At 37.6% G+C, this 17,371-nt stretch overlaps 2 protein-coding genes across 2 annotated transcripts; both read left to right on the top strand.

Annotated features, from left to right (window-relative positions):
- Nucleotides 1-7,355: 7,355 nt before the first annotated feature.
- Nucleotides 7,356-8,285, top strand: LOC308640183 (olfactory receptor 1L6-like; the record flags this gene model as incomplete). The annotated part of the gene is made up of 1 exon (XM_081278452.1): nucleotides 7,356-8,285. One exon carries the CDS (start codon nucleotides 7,356-7,358, stop codon nucleotides 8,283-8,285), a length of 930 nt encoding a protein of 309 aa, XP_081134578.1.
- A 3,903-nt stretch (nucleotides 8,286-12,188) lies between these two features.
- Nucleotides 12,189-13,184, top strand: LOC308635313 (olfactory receptor 1G1-like; the record flags this gene model as incomplete). Its single annotated transcript, XM_081269665.1, has 1 exon — nucleotides 12,189-13,184. The coding sequence occupies one exon, from the start codon at nucleotides 12,189-12,191 to the stop codon at nucleotides 13,182-13,184; it is 996 nt and encodes a 331-aa protein (XP_081125791.1).
- Nucleotides 13,185-17,371: the final 4,187 nt, after the last annotated feature.

Below are 17,371 nucleotides of genomic sequence, written 5' to 3'. Positions count from 1 at the left end.
TATTCTATACATGTTTGTTAAGTCTAAATTATCAATTGTATTTTTTAGTTCTGTAGCTTCTTAGTTTTTGTTTGGAGGATCTATCTAGCAGTGAGAGAGGTGCGTTAAAGTCCCCGGTATTATTGTGTTGTGATCTATTTGATTTTTGAAATTGAGAAGTGTGGTTCTGGGGTTGTGGCTCAGGAGTAGAGCACTTGTTTCACACGTGTGAGGCACTGAGTTCAATCCTCAGCACCACATAAAAGTAAATAAACAAAATAAAGGTATTGTGTCCATTTACAACTAAAAAAAACATTAAAAAAAGAAATTGAGAAGTGTTTGTTTTATGTATATGGATGCTCCATTGTTTGGGACATAAATATTTACGATTGTTATGTCTTATTGATGTATAATTCCCTTAAGCAGTATATAATGACCTTCTTGGTCCCTTCTGATTAACTTTGGCCAGAATTCCACTTTATCTGATATTAGAATAAAAACCCCTTCTTGGTTACTTGATCCATGTGAGTGATATTTTTTTTCTACCCTTTTATCTTCAGTCTGTGGATGTCTTTGTCTATGAGGTGAGTCTCTTTGGAGACAGCATATTGTTGGGTCTTCTTTTTTAGTCCAATCTGCCAGTTTATGTATTTTGATTTATGTGATTAGGCCATTTACATTCACTGATATTATTGAGAAATGATTTTTATTCCCTATAATTTTGATTTATTTCTGGTTTTTAATTTGAATTAATTTCTCTTTGATTGGCAAAGAGAAATTTTTGTACTGTATTTCCTCCCCTTGCTGGTTTTCACTTTTATTTTTCATTTCTTCTTCATGAAATATTCTATTGAGAATGTTTTGTAGTGCAGGCTTTCTGGTTGTGTATTCTTTTAACTTGGTTTACTGTGGAAGGTTTTTATTTCATCGGCAATTCTGAAGCTCAATTTTGCTGGGTATAATATTCTTGACTGGCATCCATTTTCTTTCAGAGCTTGGTAAACATTATTCAAAAACCTCCTAGCTTTGAGGGTCTGAGATGAGAAATATGCTGAGATTATATTGGTTTTCTTCTAACCGTGACATGTCGTTTTTCTCTGGCAGTTTTAAAATTCTATCCTTATTCTTTATGATAGGCATTTTCATAATAATGTGCCTTGGTGTGGGTCTGTTGTAATTTTGTCTATTTGGTTCCTGTAAGCCTCCTTTATTTTATTTTCCATTTCATTCTTTAGAGTTGGGGAAATTTCTGATATTATTTCATTAAAAAGTTTCTGCATGCCTTTGGTTTGTATCTCCAGGCTTTCATCTATCCTGATAAATCGTAAATTTGCTCTTTTCAGGTTATTTCTTGGAAGTTCTGTTCATGGTTTCTTACCATATTCTCTGTGTGGCTGACTTTATTTTCAAGAGTATATATTTTTTCTTTATCTGAGGTTCTGTCTTACAAGTGGTCTAGTCTGTTGGAGATACTTTCCATTGAATTTTTAATTTTATTTATTGTTTCCTTCATTTCAAGGATTTCTGTTGATTCCTTTTATATAATCTCTACCTCTTTATTGAAGTTATCTTTCAGTTTCTTTATTTTCTTTCTGATTTTACTCCTTACATTATCCTTTACCTCACAGATCAGTTTGTGTACATTCTAAATTCCTTCTCTGACATTTCCACTGTGGTGTCTTGGATTCTGTTATTGAAGTATCCTGATTTATTTGGGGTGATTTGTTCCCTTTCATGTTTGTGTGTTTACCCACCTAACAGTATATATCTGAGGTAGTAGAGTTTCTACCCTGTGGACTTGTAGTGTCCCTACAGGTTTCCAGTACCTTACCATTTAGGAGGAGACAAATAGTAACAACAACAATTGTAAACAATATATAGGATTAAACCAAATAGTTCCTGCTATGACATCTACAATGCTACTTGTCACAATTAATGATATGATCAATTACTGCCCACAGTAAAAACAGTAAATTTTCAAAAGGGTTTGTAATTTTGAATGGTAGACTGTGAGGGAACATAAGTGATGTAGAATGTGATGATTATGAGGAAGGAGGAGAGAAGATAAAAGTAAAAAATTAAAGGAAGAGTGAAAGACAGAACAATAGAGATTGGCTGTTAGCAGAAAAAAAGAGAGAAGGAGAATCAAAGGAAAAAGATAAGTGAGAGAGAATATTTATATGGAGAGTAAAAATTAAAAAAATAAAAATAAGGGTTTGGGTTCAGTGGTATGGCACTCACCTAGAACATGTGAGGCATTGGGTTAGATCCGCAGTACCACATAAAAAATAAGTAAAATGAAGGTGTAAAAATAAATAAAGATAAAATAATACAAAACAAGCTGAAATACACTAATCAAATACCCTAGTCCTCAAAATACTGATCCATGAAAAATAACTGGCTTTAAAAATGCTAGAGATGAGGGGGGAAAATCACAAATGTGTATAAAAGCCCATGAATCATTAAGGTCACAATAAAACAGAGAAAAAGAAAAAAAAAGATCTCAATGAAAAGTTAAAGAATTGTGTCCCTTGGAGTTCAAAAAATTCTCAGCTTCCCTTCTCAGCAGTCTTGGGCGGGGTTGCTACAGTGAGAGAGGTAATCCTGTAGGCAGAACTCCTGGAAGTGGGGGTTAGGCTTAGGTGGACTCCAGGTTCTTCACTGAATGCCAGTTGATCTGGAGACTTTAAATCAGCTCACCTCCAGAGCCTAGCAGTTGCCAGTCCACCTTGGAAGACTTCATCCCAAGGATCATCCCTGGGTTCCACTCATGTGGTGGAGGAACCAGTTCTTAGTCCACTACATCACTTGCAGACCCCACATTTCCCGGTCTCGGGTTCAGTATCCAAACTCAATCATTCAGGCCCCTGCCATTTCAAATTCCCCTCCAGGTGCATTTCTCCCAGTCCTGCAAGCAGCCAGGTTGGAGGGGGAAGGGGAGAGCCAGGTAGGTTTCCATGACCAGTAGTCACCCATGTAAACCTCTCTCCATATTTGATTTTCTCCTGGTCATTTAAGCACACTTTATGTCATGCTGTGTGGGTTTGCTAGGTCCATATTTTGGGGCAAACTCGGGTTTTCCAGGAATCATCTTCCCTAGCTGCTGGCCTAAATTCCACAGCTACAAAATGCTTCCTTCCTCCATCCTCTGCATGCAGCCTGGAGAGATGGCAGCTTATTTCCCACACAAGGATATTGTGCAGCATGCCTTTTAGTGTCTTTGATCTCTAAACTCTCCATACCAGACATAATACAGACCTCCTAAAAATGTGAGTTCCAATGAGCCAATCCCCAAAAAACTAAAGGACAAATGTATTCTCTGATAATCAGATGCTGACCCATAGTGGTGCAGGGATTAGAGAAGAATGAAGAAACTTTGGATTGTACAGAGGGGAATAAAGGGAGAGGAGGGGTTGTGGGGATGGGAAGTACAGTAGAATGAGATGGACATTATTACCCTATATACATGTGTGATTACACTACTGGAGTGACTCTGCATAGACAGAGGAAAGAGAAGTTGTTCTCCACTTGTGTACAATGCATAAAAATGCATTCTAGTGTCATGTATAACTAACTAGAACAAATTTAAACTTTTTTAAAGTTTTAAAAAATAAAATATTCCAAGGTCTGGGGATATAGCTCAGTTGGTAGAGTGCTTGCCTCACATGCACAAGGCCCTGGGTTCAATCCCCAGTACCACAAAAAAATAAAAATAAATAAAGTATTCCACAGCTCATTTGTTTTAATATTTTTAAAAGTTCATTTCTTTAATTCCCTTGTCCCTCCACTTTGCCCCTGGAGGGACTTCTCTAGCTGGTGTGTTGGGAATTTCTTCCTTGTTTTATTGTATCCAACCTCCTGAGTTTCTGATCTGCTTTGAATGTTCAATATTAAATTCCAATAAAGTCCCCCGCTTTTTGTTGTTTACCCACCTTGCTGAGAAGCTACCTGTTGGCTTTCTTGGTTTCATATCATGGATCAATCAGAAAAGCAACCTTCTCTATTCTGCCATTTTGAAACTTTCCTCCAAATATTTATTATTATATGTATATTTGAGAATAAGTTTATTAAAGGCTTCAAAAAATACAAAATATCTTTTAACTGAGATTGAATTAAATTTATAGACTAATATGGGAAACATTCTTTTGTAATGTTACTCATTCTACACAAGAAGATGGAATTTCTCCCCATTTATTCTAATCATCTTATTTGCCATTTTGTTGGATTTTAAAACATTTCCACATAGTAGTTTTTTTATTCTTGAATAAATTAATTCCTTGAACTTTAGAGTTTCTGCTGCAACAAAGGATAGCATCTTATTTATTATTGTATATTCCAGTGAATTATTTTTAATTTAGAGAAATGACATTGAATTTGATTTCTAGGATGATCATGTGCCCAGCAATCCCACCACACTCATTTATTGGTTCTAATAGTTCATCAATTGATTTTGCTCTTTTTTCCCAGATGAGTCTATCTTCTTTGTTGACAGGGTCCTATCATACTACCATCTGTGGTGATAATGGATGTCCCATTTCTTATCTTTACAAGGAATGCATCTGAGGTTTCCCCATTTAGTATGGTATATTTCATAGGGTTTGGGTAAACACAGCTTCTACCAAATTGAGAAAATTCTAGGAGCTGGGGTTGTAGCTCACTAGTAGAGTGCTTGCCTAGTACATGTGAGGCCCTAGATTCGATCCTCAGCACCACATAAAAATAAATAAAATATAGGTATTGTGTCCAACTACAACTAAAAAATAAATATTTTTTTAAAAAGCAGGCATTGAACTTTCAAAAATGGTTGATCTGCTTCAATTAAAATTATCATATATTTTTTTCTTTTATTTCATTAATGTGGAAAAGTATATTAATGATTTTTTTTTCAATTTTTTTCAAATTTAGGATTTTTTTAATGTTGAGTGGTCCTTGCATTACTGGGATAAATCTGTTTATTCCTGCTATTTTATTTTAATGCTATGTGAACTTTGCATCATATTCACAAACAAAATGGGCATATAATTTTATTTTCTTCATTTTTTTCTGGCTCTGAAATCAGAATTAAACTAATCTTGCAACATGAGTTGAGAAGGTCCTCTCTTCTCTCTACCCCCATTTTCTGGTTACTGGCACAACTTGTATACAATATAAGTATTTTGAAAGTTTAATAGAGTCTACCTTAAAACTATCTGGGCATGAGGTTCATTTTGTTTTATTTTGGTTTTTAGAAGTTTTTGACTACCATTTCCAATTTTTTTTTGCATGGATTAGCCTATTTTATTAATTCCTAAATGCTTTATGTTTATATATGTTTATCCATTTTATCCAGATTTTCTGGTTTAGTTCATAAGACTTTTATTATTTTATCTTTGTATATCTGAAATAATTTCTTGATTATTTTTACATGCATTTCTTTATTTTCTTAATATGTCTTGTGAGGTCTATTTCATTAATTTTTTATGGGACACATGTATTAATTTCTTAAGGGTGCTATAACAAAGTATCACAAATTTGGTGACTTCAAACAGAAGAAATTTATTATTTCACAGTTCTGGAGTCCCGAAAACTAACATCAGTTTCACTGGGCTTCACTCAACTTCTGGTGTGAGCAGGCCATGCTCCTCTAGAAGCTCAAGGGAAGAATGCACTCCTTGCCTCTCCCAACTTGCCGGGCTGCCAACACTCCTCGACTTGGGATCACATCACTCCAATCTTTTTTTTTTTTTTTCTTTTTTAATTTTTTTTTATTGATTATTTATCGCATTACATAGTTCATGATATATCATCTTTCATACATTAGACTCAAATTGTGCTTTGAACTCCCATTTTCACCCCAAATACAGATTGCAGAATCACATCTGTTACATATTCGCATTTTTACATAATGCCATATTAGTGACTGTTGTATTCTGCTACCTTTCCTATCCTCTACTATCCCCCCTCCCCTCCCCTCCCATCTTCTCTCTCTACCCCATCTACTGTAATTCATTTCCCTCCATGTTTGTTATCCCATTCCCTCTTAAGGAAAACATTTAATTTCCTGTTTCAGACTGTGTGTTTGATATAAGCATTTAATTAAATACTTGAGTAGCATTAAAGACCATTTCTTTGTCAGGGTGGGGGGGGGGAATAAAAAACACACCACTATAATTTGGGTTTGCTTTTGACTCATTGTCAAAAGTACCAAAAAAGATGAGGAGGAGATAGAAAGTACAGGATGTGGACTTTAATTGAGAACCTGCCTCCCTAACTCTGCCCTCATTTATCTGAGGTTACCACACCACCACTTATATGATCCCTTTTCCATTCTCTCTTCTCCAAAGCCAGTCCTGTCCCTTGGTGAGTAGACATAAAGAGGATGTGCTCTGATACTCAGTGGTCTTAATTTCAGCCCGGTAGGTTCCTGGTTTGTTCTAACATTATGCCCTGATGGCTTTCTGGTCTTTTTTTCTCTACTTAGGCAAATGGGTAACTAGTGATTCAATTTCTGCCAGATTGGAGCCTTGACCTATTCTCCCTGGACTTGTTTCTATGGAGATGAGGAACCAATTCCTGAACTCAGGACCCTCCTATTCTCACCTCTTGCTGTATTTTGCCATAATATATAATAACTTCTCACATTTCCCACACTTCTGCCTTTTAGACTCTTCTTGCTCATAAGGGCATGCATCTCTTAGTTCCTCTGTGTCTTCCTTAATTCCACCCACTTGTGTGAAACACCAAGCCCAATGTTGGGTAAGTAGACTAACTTCTTCTAGAAGTAGATCTCCAACCTCCCACCCACCCTAGACAGTTTCACACCCTGAGGAACATGTCAAATGTCCAGGTTCCAGACTCTCCAAGTGTGACCTTTCTACACATGATTAAACTCCCAAATAAGTATACCTCTTTCAAGATGGTTTTGATTCAGGAATACAGTCCCTACAAATGTTTGTGTGATTTCTGCAGGAAAAAATTAGGATACCCCACCTGCTCTTACAGAGGAAGAGAAGAAAGAAGGCAGTCCTCCCCAGAAGGATCAGGTAAAGACTGCACAGAGAAGAAGCAACTGCATCAACGCAGAGGAAAAATTATGTGTCATATATACAACACCTTTGGAAACTGAGCCAAATAATTACTTTCTGAATACCTTTCCATAATCTTTACCATTTATCCCCAAAATAGCCAAAGAATGTGAATGTCATAAGTTTTGTCTTTTGAACGAGGATCAAGAGCTCAAGTGCTCAAGTTTGCACAATTAGTTGCAAAACTGGAAGTGAAATCAAAGTATGCCAGCACCAATGCTATGAAGCTGTATCATTGACTAACTGGTGGTCTACATGAATGGCTCCCTGATGCTCTAACATCCCTTCACATTTTTTACTTGTAGGACAGCAATGCTGAGGGCAAACCAGAGTCATGTGACTGAATTCCTCCTTCTAGGACTGACCACTGATGCCAAACAACAAGTATGGCTTTTTTCCAGCTTCCTCGCCATGTACCTGGTCAATGTGGTTGGCAACTCAGTCATCATTGCAGCCATCTGGGGGGATGCACACTTACACACTCCCATGTACTTTTTCCTCTCCAACCTGTCCCTGGTGGACATCTGCTTCACCACTGTCATCGTGCCACAGATGTTAGTGAGCATGCTGACACAGAGAAAGACCATCCTCTTTGCCCATTGCCTAACCCAGATGTATTTTTTTGTGGCCTTTGGTATCACTGACAGTTTTCTCCTGGCTGCCATGGCCGTTGACCGCTACGTCGCCATCTGTAACCCACTGCACTACACTACAACCATGAGCCCCAGGTGCTGTCTCCTGCTGGTGACTGCATCTTGGGTGGTGTCCCACCTCCACTCACTTGCCCACACAATTCTCATGGGCCGCCTTTCCTTCTGTGGCCCCAATGTCATCCATCACTTCTTTTGTGATGTCCAGCCACTGCTGACCCTCTCCTGCTCTGACACCTCTGTCAATGAACTTTTGGCCTTCACAGAGGGCTCCTTTGTGATCATGAGTCCTTTCATTTTCATTATTGTCTCGTATGTCTACATCACCCGTGCTGTTCTGAGGGTCCCTTCAGGGGGAGGCAGGTACAAGGTCTTCTCCACCTGTGGATCCCACCTCACAGTTGTGGCACTATTTTATGGGACCATAATATCTGTGTACATTCGTCCCTCATCTACCTACTCAGTGACAAAGGACCGTGTGGTCACTGTCATCTATACAATAGTTACTCCCATGCTGAACCCTTTCATCTACAGCCTTCGAAACAAGGATATAAAACAGGCTTTGAGAAAGCTGGCTAGAAGAACAGAATAGAATGTATATGCTTTACTATCTCTAGAAGATTCATTGTTGACTCAACAACCAATCACCACAATGTGCCCTGGTGTCACATTTACACAGGCTGCTCCTGGACAGTCATTGGACATTGCAGAGGCACCAAGGCAGGCCCATTCCAGAGAAACAGGGAACTCTTCAGATGGATAACTTTGATTCTAGAATGCACCATTGGCCAAAACTTTCTTGGTACTCCATTGCAATCCAAGACTTTCTTCCTACCCCAATCTTCCTTCATTCCCTCTGTTCTTCAAACCAAATATGAGAGATTTCTCCTGCTCCCTCCCCACATTTGTGGAGGCTGATTTTTAACTCCTCAATTTGACTGAGCTAACGGATGCCCAATGTGTCTCTAAAGCTCTTTCCAGAGAGGTTACCATTTGACTTGAGTGTAGAAGATCACCCTCACTGATGCATGTGGGTACCATCCAATCTACTCAAGGATCAAACTGAACAAAAAAGCAGAAGAAAGGTGAATTTACTCTTGAGCTATGACATCCACCTTTTTCCACCCTTGCACTTTGGCTCTATTGGTTCTCAGTCCTTCAAACTTGGACTGGGACTGACACTACTGGCTTCCTGGGTTCTGGGGTCTGTAAGCTTGAGCTGTACTCCTGACTTTCCTGGGTAAGCACAGGACTTCTTAGCCTCCATAATCATGTCAGACAATCCCTCCCAATAATAACTTTCTTTCTGGATATCTATAAATATCCTATTTGATCTTTTCCTCGGGAGACTAATACATACATCTAATTACATCTTGACATCTGCTTCTCAGAAAACCTTGAACTAATGCACTAAGCAATGATCCAGTGGACATTTCTCTATAGTTTGATTCAAACTATAGAGACTTTTAAGCAGGTGCACCAGAAAACCGTACAAGATGTTTATGGCATAACTTTGAAGTGGAAAAACATTATATTCTGCCTTTATTATGGTTTTACTTTCTCACTTATAAAAAATCTAACTTAATTTAAGATAAGAGTAAAAGGGAACAAAATATACATTTTCTGGCCATTTTTATTGAAATAATAAGTCTTGAGCAATCATTAAAATATCAATAACAGAACAAAGAACTGATTTATTGTTATTATCGTCATTATTATTGATGTTTTCTTTAGAAGAGGTAGTCTCAAAATGTTTCTCCTATTTGCATGCGGGACATTTTTTTGAGAAGAAATAAACAATATAGAAGGCCAGGTTCCACTTATTTAAATGCCATTTCTGCATTTTTTTTAGACTTCACTTCTTATGGGTTTTTTCCTTGTTTTTTTATGGTTGTATTTTTATAAGATAAGAAGGAGTTCTAAATTTATTATCACAATTGAGATAATAAACTGTTTAAATAATGGCAAAAACATGACAACCAAACCAAATGTTCATCAACATTCAAACATTCACATAGATACATTATGGTAATAATCTCACAAAGGAATGGAAGCCCACATCCATTTGCTACAATCCTGGAATCCAAAAATCAATGAAAGTGGGCTGGGGTTGTAACTCAGTGGTAAAGTGCTTGCTTAGCAAGTGTCAGGGACTAGGTTCAATCCTCAGCACCACATAAAAATAAATAAATAAAATAAAGATTTTTTTTAAAAAATCAATGAAAGAGTTTCAGCAAACTTATTTTGTAGCAAAACCTGACCCAGATTGGTATGTGTCCTTTTATCCAGCTTGATATGAGCATTTATTTGCCAAAATATTACTATGTTTTATTATAATGCACAACCTCAGAACCTACTATGGATACCACATAACAGATGATATATGCACAATATTCTTTTCTAAAGTTGAAACACTCTGCATTCCAAAGCAAAAATTCCCTAATAATAGAGAGAAGTATAATATGAAACTTTACTGCATAGTGGCAGAAAAAAAGTGACCTGAATTACAGGTATCAACATGAATATCGAAAACTTCATATTGAACTGGGCACTGTGGTGCACTGTAATCCCAGTGACTCAGAGGGCTGGGGCAGGAAGAGTGTAAGTTTGAGGCCAGACTGGGCAACTTAGCAAGTCCCTGTCTCAAAATAAAAACAAAAAGGGGCTGGGGATATAGCTCAGTGCTTGCCTAGTATTTACAAGGCCCTGAGTTCAATCCCTAGTACCATGCTATGGACAGGGGGACACAACACATCATATTGACTGAAAGACGAATAAGGATTCCATTCATGGAAAGGACAAACATAGGCAGACATAAATAGTGAATGATTTACGTATATATGATTGAAGGTAAAACCACAAGAAAATTAGTCCTGCTTATCCTATACATTTTTGTTATCATTCTACTGTTTTAATTTTTTTTCATAATCTTTCATGGAGAAGTGCCTATAACCTCTGCATATTTTATACATGAGTCACATGTCTTCCTCTGGAGTCACAGGGATCAAGTCTGTTTACTTTTTCTATATGATAGCTCTGTAGCCATCTGGACACAGTGATTATGCTGCCCATCCCATACCAGGTCTGTTCTACCTACTGATCATTACGTATTTGCTGGGAGATGACAGGGTTTCTTCCTGAGGATTGGAATCTGTTAGAATGTGAGGATTCCATGGCAAGTTAGGGTGGGAGAAGATGAGCCCTCCCACTGCTTTGCCTTAGGGAAGGAGCACCAGAGAAGTTATCTCAGGATTCCCAGACCCTGAATCTGATGGAAAAATGCTCCTGATACTGTTAGGACTCAGGACTCCAGGCCCAGAGGGGACAGGTGGGAGTTGGACCTCTGCCCCATCTTGTCTCTAACTAGGTCTGGGCTTGGGTCTCAGGAGACAACTGCATATGAAAAGCCCAGAGCTCTTCCCTGCTCCTGTTCCCAAGGACAGGTTGCCTCCTCACCCACCAAGTCTGGCTTCTACTAGTCCTCTTAAGGAGAAGCAGGGACGCAGATGAAGCAGGAAGGCAGACCCAACACCCAGAGGTGGTGACAGGCTCTGAGGATGGCCACAACTTCCAGGGAAGAATCAGTCATTTCCAGGTAAAAGCAGGCAAAGTTGGAAGGCATTAGTCTCTTTTCTTCTCCTCTTCTCCTCTTCTCTCTCTCTCATATACACACATGCACTTGCATGCGCACACACACACACACCCACACACACACACACACACACACAACTTCTCTTCCTTCCTCCTTTTCTTTTCCTTCCTCATTTTCAGCCAAATACAAGTGGATTTACTAATCTTCATGACTTAATTTAATATTCATGGCCTCCCTGGGAATCAGCCTAAAGTTAAGACAGATCAGCCAGATCCGAGTTCCTGGCAATGCCAACACATTTTAACTGTGTAATAATGGTGCCCAGGCCCTATGTGCTATGTACTATAAAGATGTTTTGTCCACATAATCTCATTTGTTGGGTCTACATAAGAAAGAGAGAGTTTATAATTCCATTGTATCAAGAGTATCTGAGACCCAGCAATGACCCATCCATGTAAATCATTACCTCTTCTCTCCCAAACGCCCCAACACACACACCCCTCTTGATAAATTTCTACTAAATACATATGCCTATATATATCAGAATCAACTTTTGCAATCCTTCAAAACTGATAGTTTTCCTAATAAAAGAGAAAGAGGAGAGGGGAGACTGATTTAGAAAGGTTCTTCCTAGCCAAACCCCAGTTCAACCTCATTGAGGAGGTCTACAGGACAACTTACTAGATAACTGAATACAAAACTCACTCCCAACAACATCTCCTTTATCATCTTACAGAATTCTCCCCTCTTGACATGTTTATATGCCTGGCACCAAGAGACACCAATGTATCTCTGTGATCTTTAAGAAAAATCACAGAAAACAGATGAAAGGCCTTAAATACTACAAAATTTTGAAGTCTATATACATGTAACCAATGTTTTTCACAAATTGTTCTACTTTGAATGGAAGTAAAAAACCAAAGCACCATCTCTGACTTCCTGCTCCTGGGCTTCTCTGAGCACCCAGAGCAGCAACCTCTCCTGTTTGGGCTCTTCCTGGGCATGTACCTGGTCACCCTTCTGGGCAACCTGCTCATCATCCTGGCCATTGGCTCTGACCCACACCTCCACACACCCATGTACTTCTTCCTGGCCAACCTGTCCTTCATAGATACCTGCTTCACCTGCACCATCGTCCCTAAGGTGCTGGTGAACATCCACACGCAGCAGCACACCATCTCCCACACTGGGTGCCTCCTGCAGATGTACTTCTTTATGACATTGACCTTACTGGATGACTTCCTGCTGGCCGTCATGGCCTATGACCGCTATGTAGCCATCTGCCTGCCTCTGCACTACACCATGGTCATGCATCCCCAGTGTTGCCTGCTGCTGGTGGCCATGTCCTGGCTCTGCTCCAACCTCCTGGCCTTTTCCCTCACTCTCCAGATGGCTCAGCTCTCCTTCTGTGCCTCCCACTCCATCCCACATTTCTTCTGTGATGTACCCCCACTCCTCAACCTTGCCTGTTCAGACACCCATACCTTTCAGGTCACAATGTTAACTGAAGCAATTCTCTCAGGTATTATACCTCTCACCTGCATCCTGGTCTCTTACACCCACATCATGCACACCATCCTCAGGATTCCCTCTGCTGGGAGGAAGCACAAAGTCTTCTCCACCTGTGGCTCTCACCTGACAGTGGTCACCGTTTTCTATGGTACCCTCTTCCTGGTGTATTTTCAGCCCTCATCCTCCTATTCAGCAGAATTTGGAGTGGTGGCATCTGTGATATACACAATGGTCACCCCCATGCTGAACCCCTTTATCTACAGCCTGAGGAACAGGCATGTGAAGGGGGCTTTGTGGAAACTGTTTAGCTTGGGAAAATGCTGTACTCAGGAAAGGGCACTTCCACAGAGTAGAAGCCTTGGCTCTTCAAAATGTATTTATATCTGAACTCCTCTATTACAATCTTTGAAGAACTCAAATTCAAGTCAGGATTGATGCTCAGCATCACAAACAGGTTTAACCAGTGAGGGATGCCTGACTTGGCAAACCTGGAATAAAATCAACTGATCAAGGAGAGAGCTACATCCTGGAAAGAGGGAGGCTAGCAATCCCTTCACGGTGACTTAATTGATGGGTTCAGGTATCCAATCAGATTCCAATCAGAGGGTGGGAACCACCAAAAGAATGGAACCAGACAGAATTTAGGTTGTAGAAGGAAGCTCAGTTAACAACTCAGTCCATGATGGAAGTCTCACCAAGAGATAAGGAATGCTGACAAAATCTGACACGTGTCAAGTATGCTGAGTTTCGGGAGCCACTTTCAAGTCCAGCTGTGGAAGTAGCTCACTCAGATTAACCTCAAAAAGGAGAAAGCTGAATCAAGGAGACACACTGTAACTGAGAACAAGAATAATTCTAGAATAATCTAGGCACAAATAGATCAGGGTACCCATCCAAATCACCCAACTGGGATTAGACTAAAAACACTAACAGTGAGTGATTATTAGTTTGGGGCACAAGTCCTTGATTCTTTAGTTTTTAAACTCTGATTTATGTTATTGCTTATACTATAATACATATCATCATAGTAAATTTGTCAAACATAAACAAATAGGAAAAAGAAAAAACATTCATCCTTCCATTTAAAGACAACCGCTGGGGTTGGAGTTATGGCTCAGTGGCAGAGTGCTTGCCTAGCACATGTAAGGCACTGGATTCAATACTCAGCACAACATAAAAATAAAGGGTATTGTGTCCATCTACAACTAAAAAAACTTTTTTTTTAATAAAGAAAGAAAGAAAACCACTGGTAATATAGTACTCATTTCTCTTCTATTTCTAAATATTTTTCTCTTTTACTTTGTTGAGAAAAATAAGCGCAATTTATTTATACTTTTCCACTTAGTCTTATAAGTTATCTCTGTATTATTATTAACTTCCTGAAAAGCTGTCCAAGGTGACATTAGAACACAGATCCATGATTTATGTAACATTTCATTATTGCTGCATGATTGGGGGGTTTCTAAACTTTCAGTATTACAAATAACAATGAAATGAAAATCTAAAAAGATTTTGTATTTATAATTTCTCTATTTTGTGTTTATAATTTATTACCTCTGATATGTTCAGAAGAAGAATGTCTAAGTAAAACATTCTTAGAGCTCTTTATTCATTTTGCCAAAATGCTCAAATAAGAATGATTTTTATTTACATCTTTTAAGATTTTGATGTTTGATGTTCACATTTTCTCCTTAATATCAATTAATTTGATAGCCAAATAAACGATGGCAACCTCTTGCTTAGTTTGTTTCTGGGTTTTTTGTCTGTTTGTTTGTTTGTTGTTTGTTTGTTTGTTTGTTGTTGCTGTTTGTTTTGTTTTGTTGTTTGTTTGTTTTTGGTATTGAGGATTTAATCCAGGGCACTTTTTCTCTGAGCTACATACAGAATCTTTTTTATTTTTGTTTTGAGATTTTGTTTTTTGGTTTTGGAGGGGTGTTTGTTTATTTGTTTGTCTGTTTGATTTTGAGAAAGGCCTTCACTAGTTTTCCCAGGCTGGCTTCGAATTTGCAATCCTCCTGCTCCAATCTCCCGAGTTGCTGAGATGATTGGTGTGCACCACGGCACCCAGCTCAATATATTATTTTTTATCTCATAGTGGAATGTATTGTTTTCTAATGTAACCATGCATTACTTTAGCATGAAATCATATAGTTGAAATAGTTCCCTCTCAATACAAACCTTTCACTTTCTGTAAATCATTCCCCTGCATTCTGTTGTACATTAATAATTACAAGTACTAACTGTCTCTGAGCAGGGATCTGAAGAGGAACTTGGAGCACTGCTCATGATCTGGGTTTGTTGATGTGTGCACCCTTTGAAAAATTCCAATTCGCTATGCATGTATGTTTTGTGCATTTTCTGTATACTTTAACAAATATTTGTTTAGTAAAATGTTCACTCAATGTATGTACATTAAAAAAAGATTGAAATTAAACAGTTGAAAAATAATATGTTGGACTGGGGCTGAAGCTCAGTTGCAGAGCATTTGCCTAGCATGTGTGAGGCACTGGGTTTGATTCTCAGCACCTCATACAAATAAATAAATAAAATAAAGGTCCATCCACAATTAATAAAGAAAAAGAAAAAAGAAAAATAATATGCTGTAAAAATATTGTTATGGCTTTATTATTATTATCAACCAAATAGGCTTCCAGGTATTATTACAAATATAAAGGTTCATGTAATAAGAATGAAATCTTCCATTAAGTAGGGAAATATAGCATTTTCATTAATATTTTTTAAGCAATAAAGAAGCCACAAATATACACAAGGAAAAATTTATAGAACAACAAATAGACAAATTCATTCTTTTATGTTTTTTTTTTCTCCTTTTGGGTACCGGGGATTGAAACCAGGGGCATTTAACCACTGAGCCACATCCCTAGCCCTTTTTATATTTTTATTTAGAGACAGGGTCTCACTGAGTTGCTTAGACCCTCACTGAGTTGCTGAGGCTGGCTTTCAACTTACAATCCTGCCTCAGCCTCCCAAATCACTGGGATTACAGGCGTGGGTCACCACATCTGGCTAGACAAATCCATTCTTATTGAGAGATTTTTAACACATACGTTGTAACTGATTGAAAAAATTCCTTTAAATTCAGAACTTAATACTTGAAAAGTACAACTAACAATATCAACCTAAAGGATATGTATACAGCATCACCAAGAATATATCATCTGTGAGAAGTAAAGAAAAATTTCCAAAACTTGTTCACTTACTGAGTCATAGCATAAAGCAACTTCAGAAAAGGTCAAAGGGTTGAAATCCTACAAACCATATGCAACTAAGTTAAAAGTCATAACAAAGATATGACTATAAATCTCCACATGTTTGAGAATTGGGAACTCATCTAGGAATAATCTAGGAGTAAAAGAAGAAACCAAAGTGACTATTAGAAAAATCTTTTTATCCGGTATCTCATAAAAATAGAAAGGAGACCAGCACGTAAAAGAAAGGGATCAGGGAAAGTCAGGAGGGGAGGTACTAGAGAGTGAAACTGACAAACTTATGCACAAGTACAAATATACCACAATGAAATCCACAATTCTGTATATAGTATTCATCAATAAAGATGGAAAGTATTTTTATCTAAATGTAGACCAACATAAAACGTTATTTATAAGAAATTTATTACATTACATGTGAATGCTACAAAAGAAACAAAGGATGCAAAATAATGAGCTAAGCATCTATCTTGAGACATTATGAAAAGAATTTAAAATCAGTTCAAGGAGGATAAAAGAGACAAAACAGATGAAAGGAAAATGTAACAAAATAGAATAAAACATAAGACAGAAGAAACAAATGAAGACAAAAGATTATTTCTTGAAAACACAATTTACATCTTTTGATGAAAATTATTCTATGGGGAAAATAGCAATAACCAATACTAGAAATGAAAAAGTGACATTTATCTCTGATATTAAAATAAATAAAATATTATCAATAATGTTAAGCAAATTAATTTTTAATTAAATAAAAAAATGTCTAGAAAAATGTAACTCATCAAGACTAACGTAAGTCATAAAGAAAAATCTGAATAAACATGCAACCATTGAAAGGGTTAAATTAGTAAAAAAAAAAACAAAAAAAAAAACTCTTTCTTCAAAGAAAATTCCAGCCCCAGATGACTGACAGTGAGTTCTATAACCAATTCAATTCAAGAAAGAAATCATTTCTGGCCTGCAAAACTCTTTCAAGAACAGAGAACACTCACCAATTGCCTTTTAAGAACACCACCATGCCTACCTGGATACCCAAAGCTGATGGAAAAAAAAACACTGCAAAGGAGTAAAACAGGCAATTCACCAACCCTAAGTAAAATACTAGCAGTGCAATGACAATAATGCAAAAGAACATACAATGTATCATGACCAAGGTGGGTTTTCCCAGGAATGCAAGTCTGATAAAATATTCAGAAATTATTTAAAGTCAATCAACATAAATGAAAAATGAACAAAATTTGTAGGACTATTTCAATAAATGCATTTTAAAAATGTTTGCTACAATTCAACATCCACTTGTAAAAGTCCTTTTAGCAAAATGGGGATAGAGAAAAATCTGAAGAAACC

Source organism: Spermophilus citellus, assembly GCF_964194105.1.
Source record: "Spermophilus citellus genome assembly, chromosome: 2".
Lineage (NCBI taxonomy): Eukaryota > Metazoa > Chordata > Mammalia > Rodentia > Sciuridae > Spermophilus > Spermophilus citellus.
This window is presented reverse-complemented; position numbering and strand designations above follow the sequence as displayed.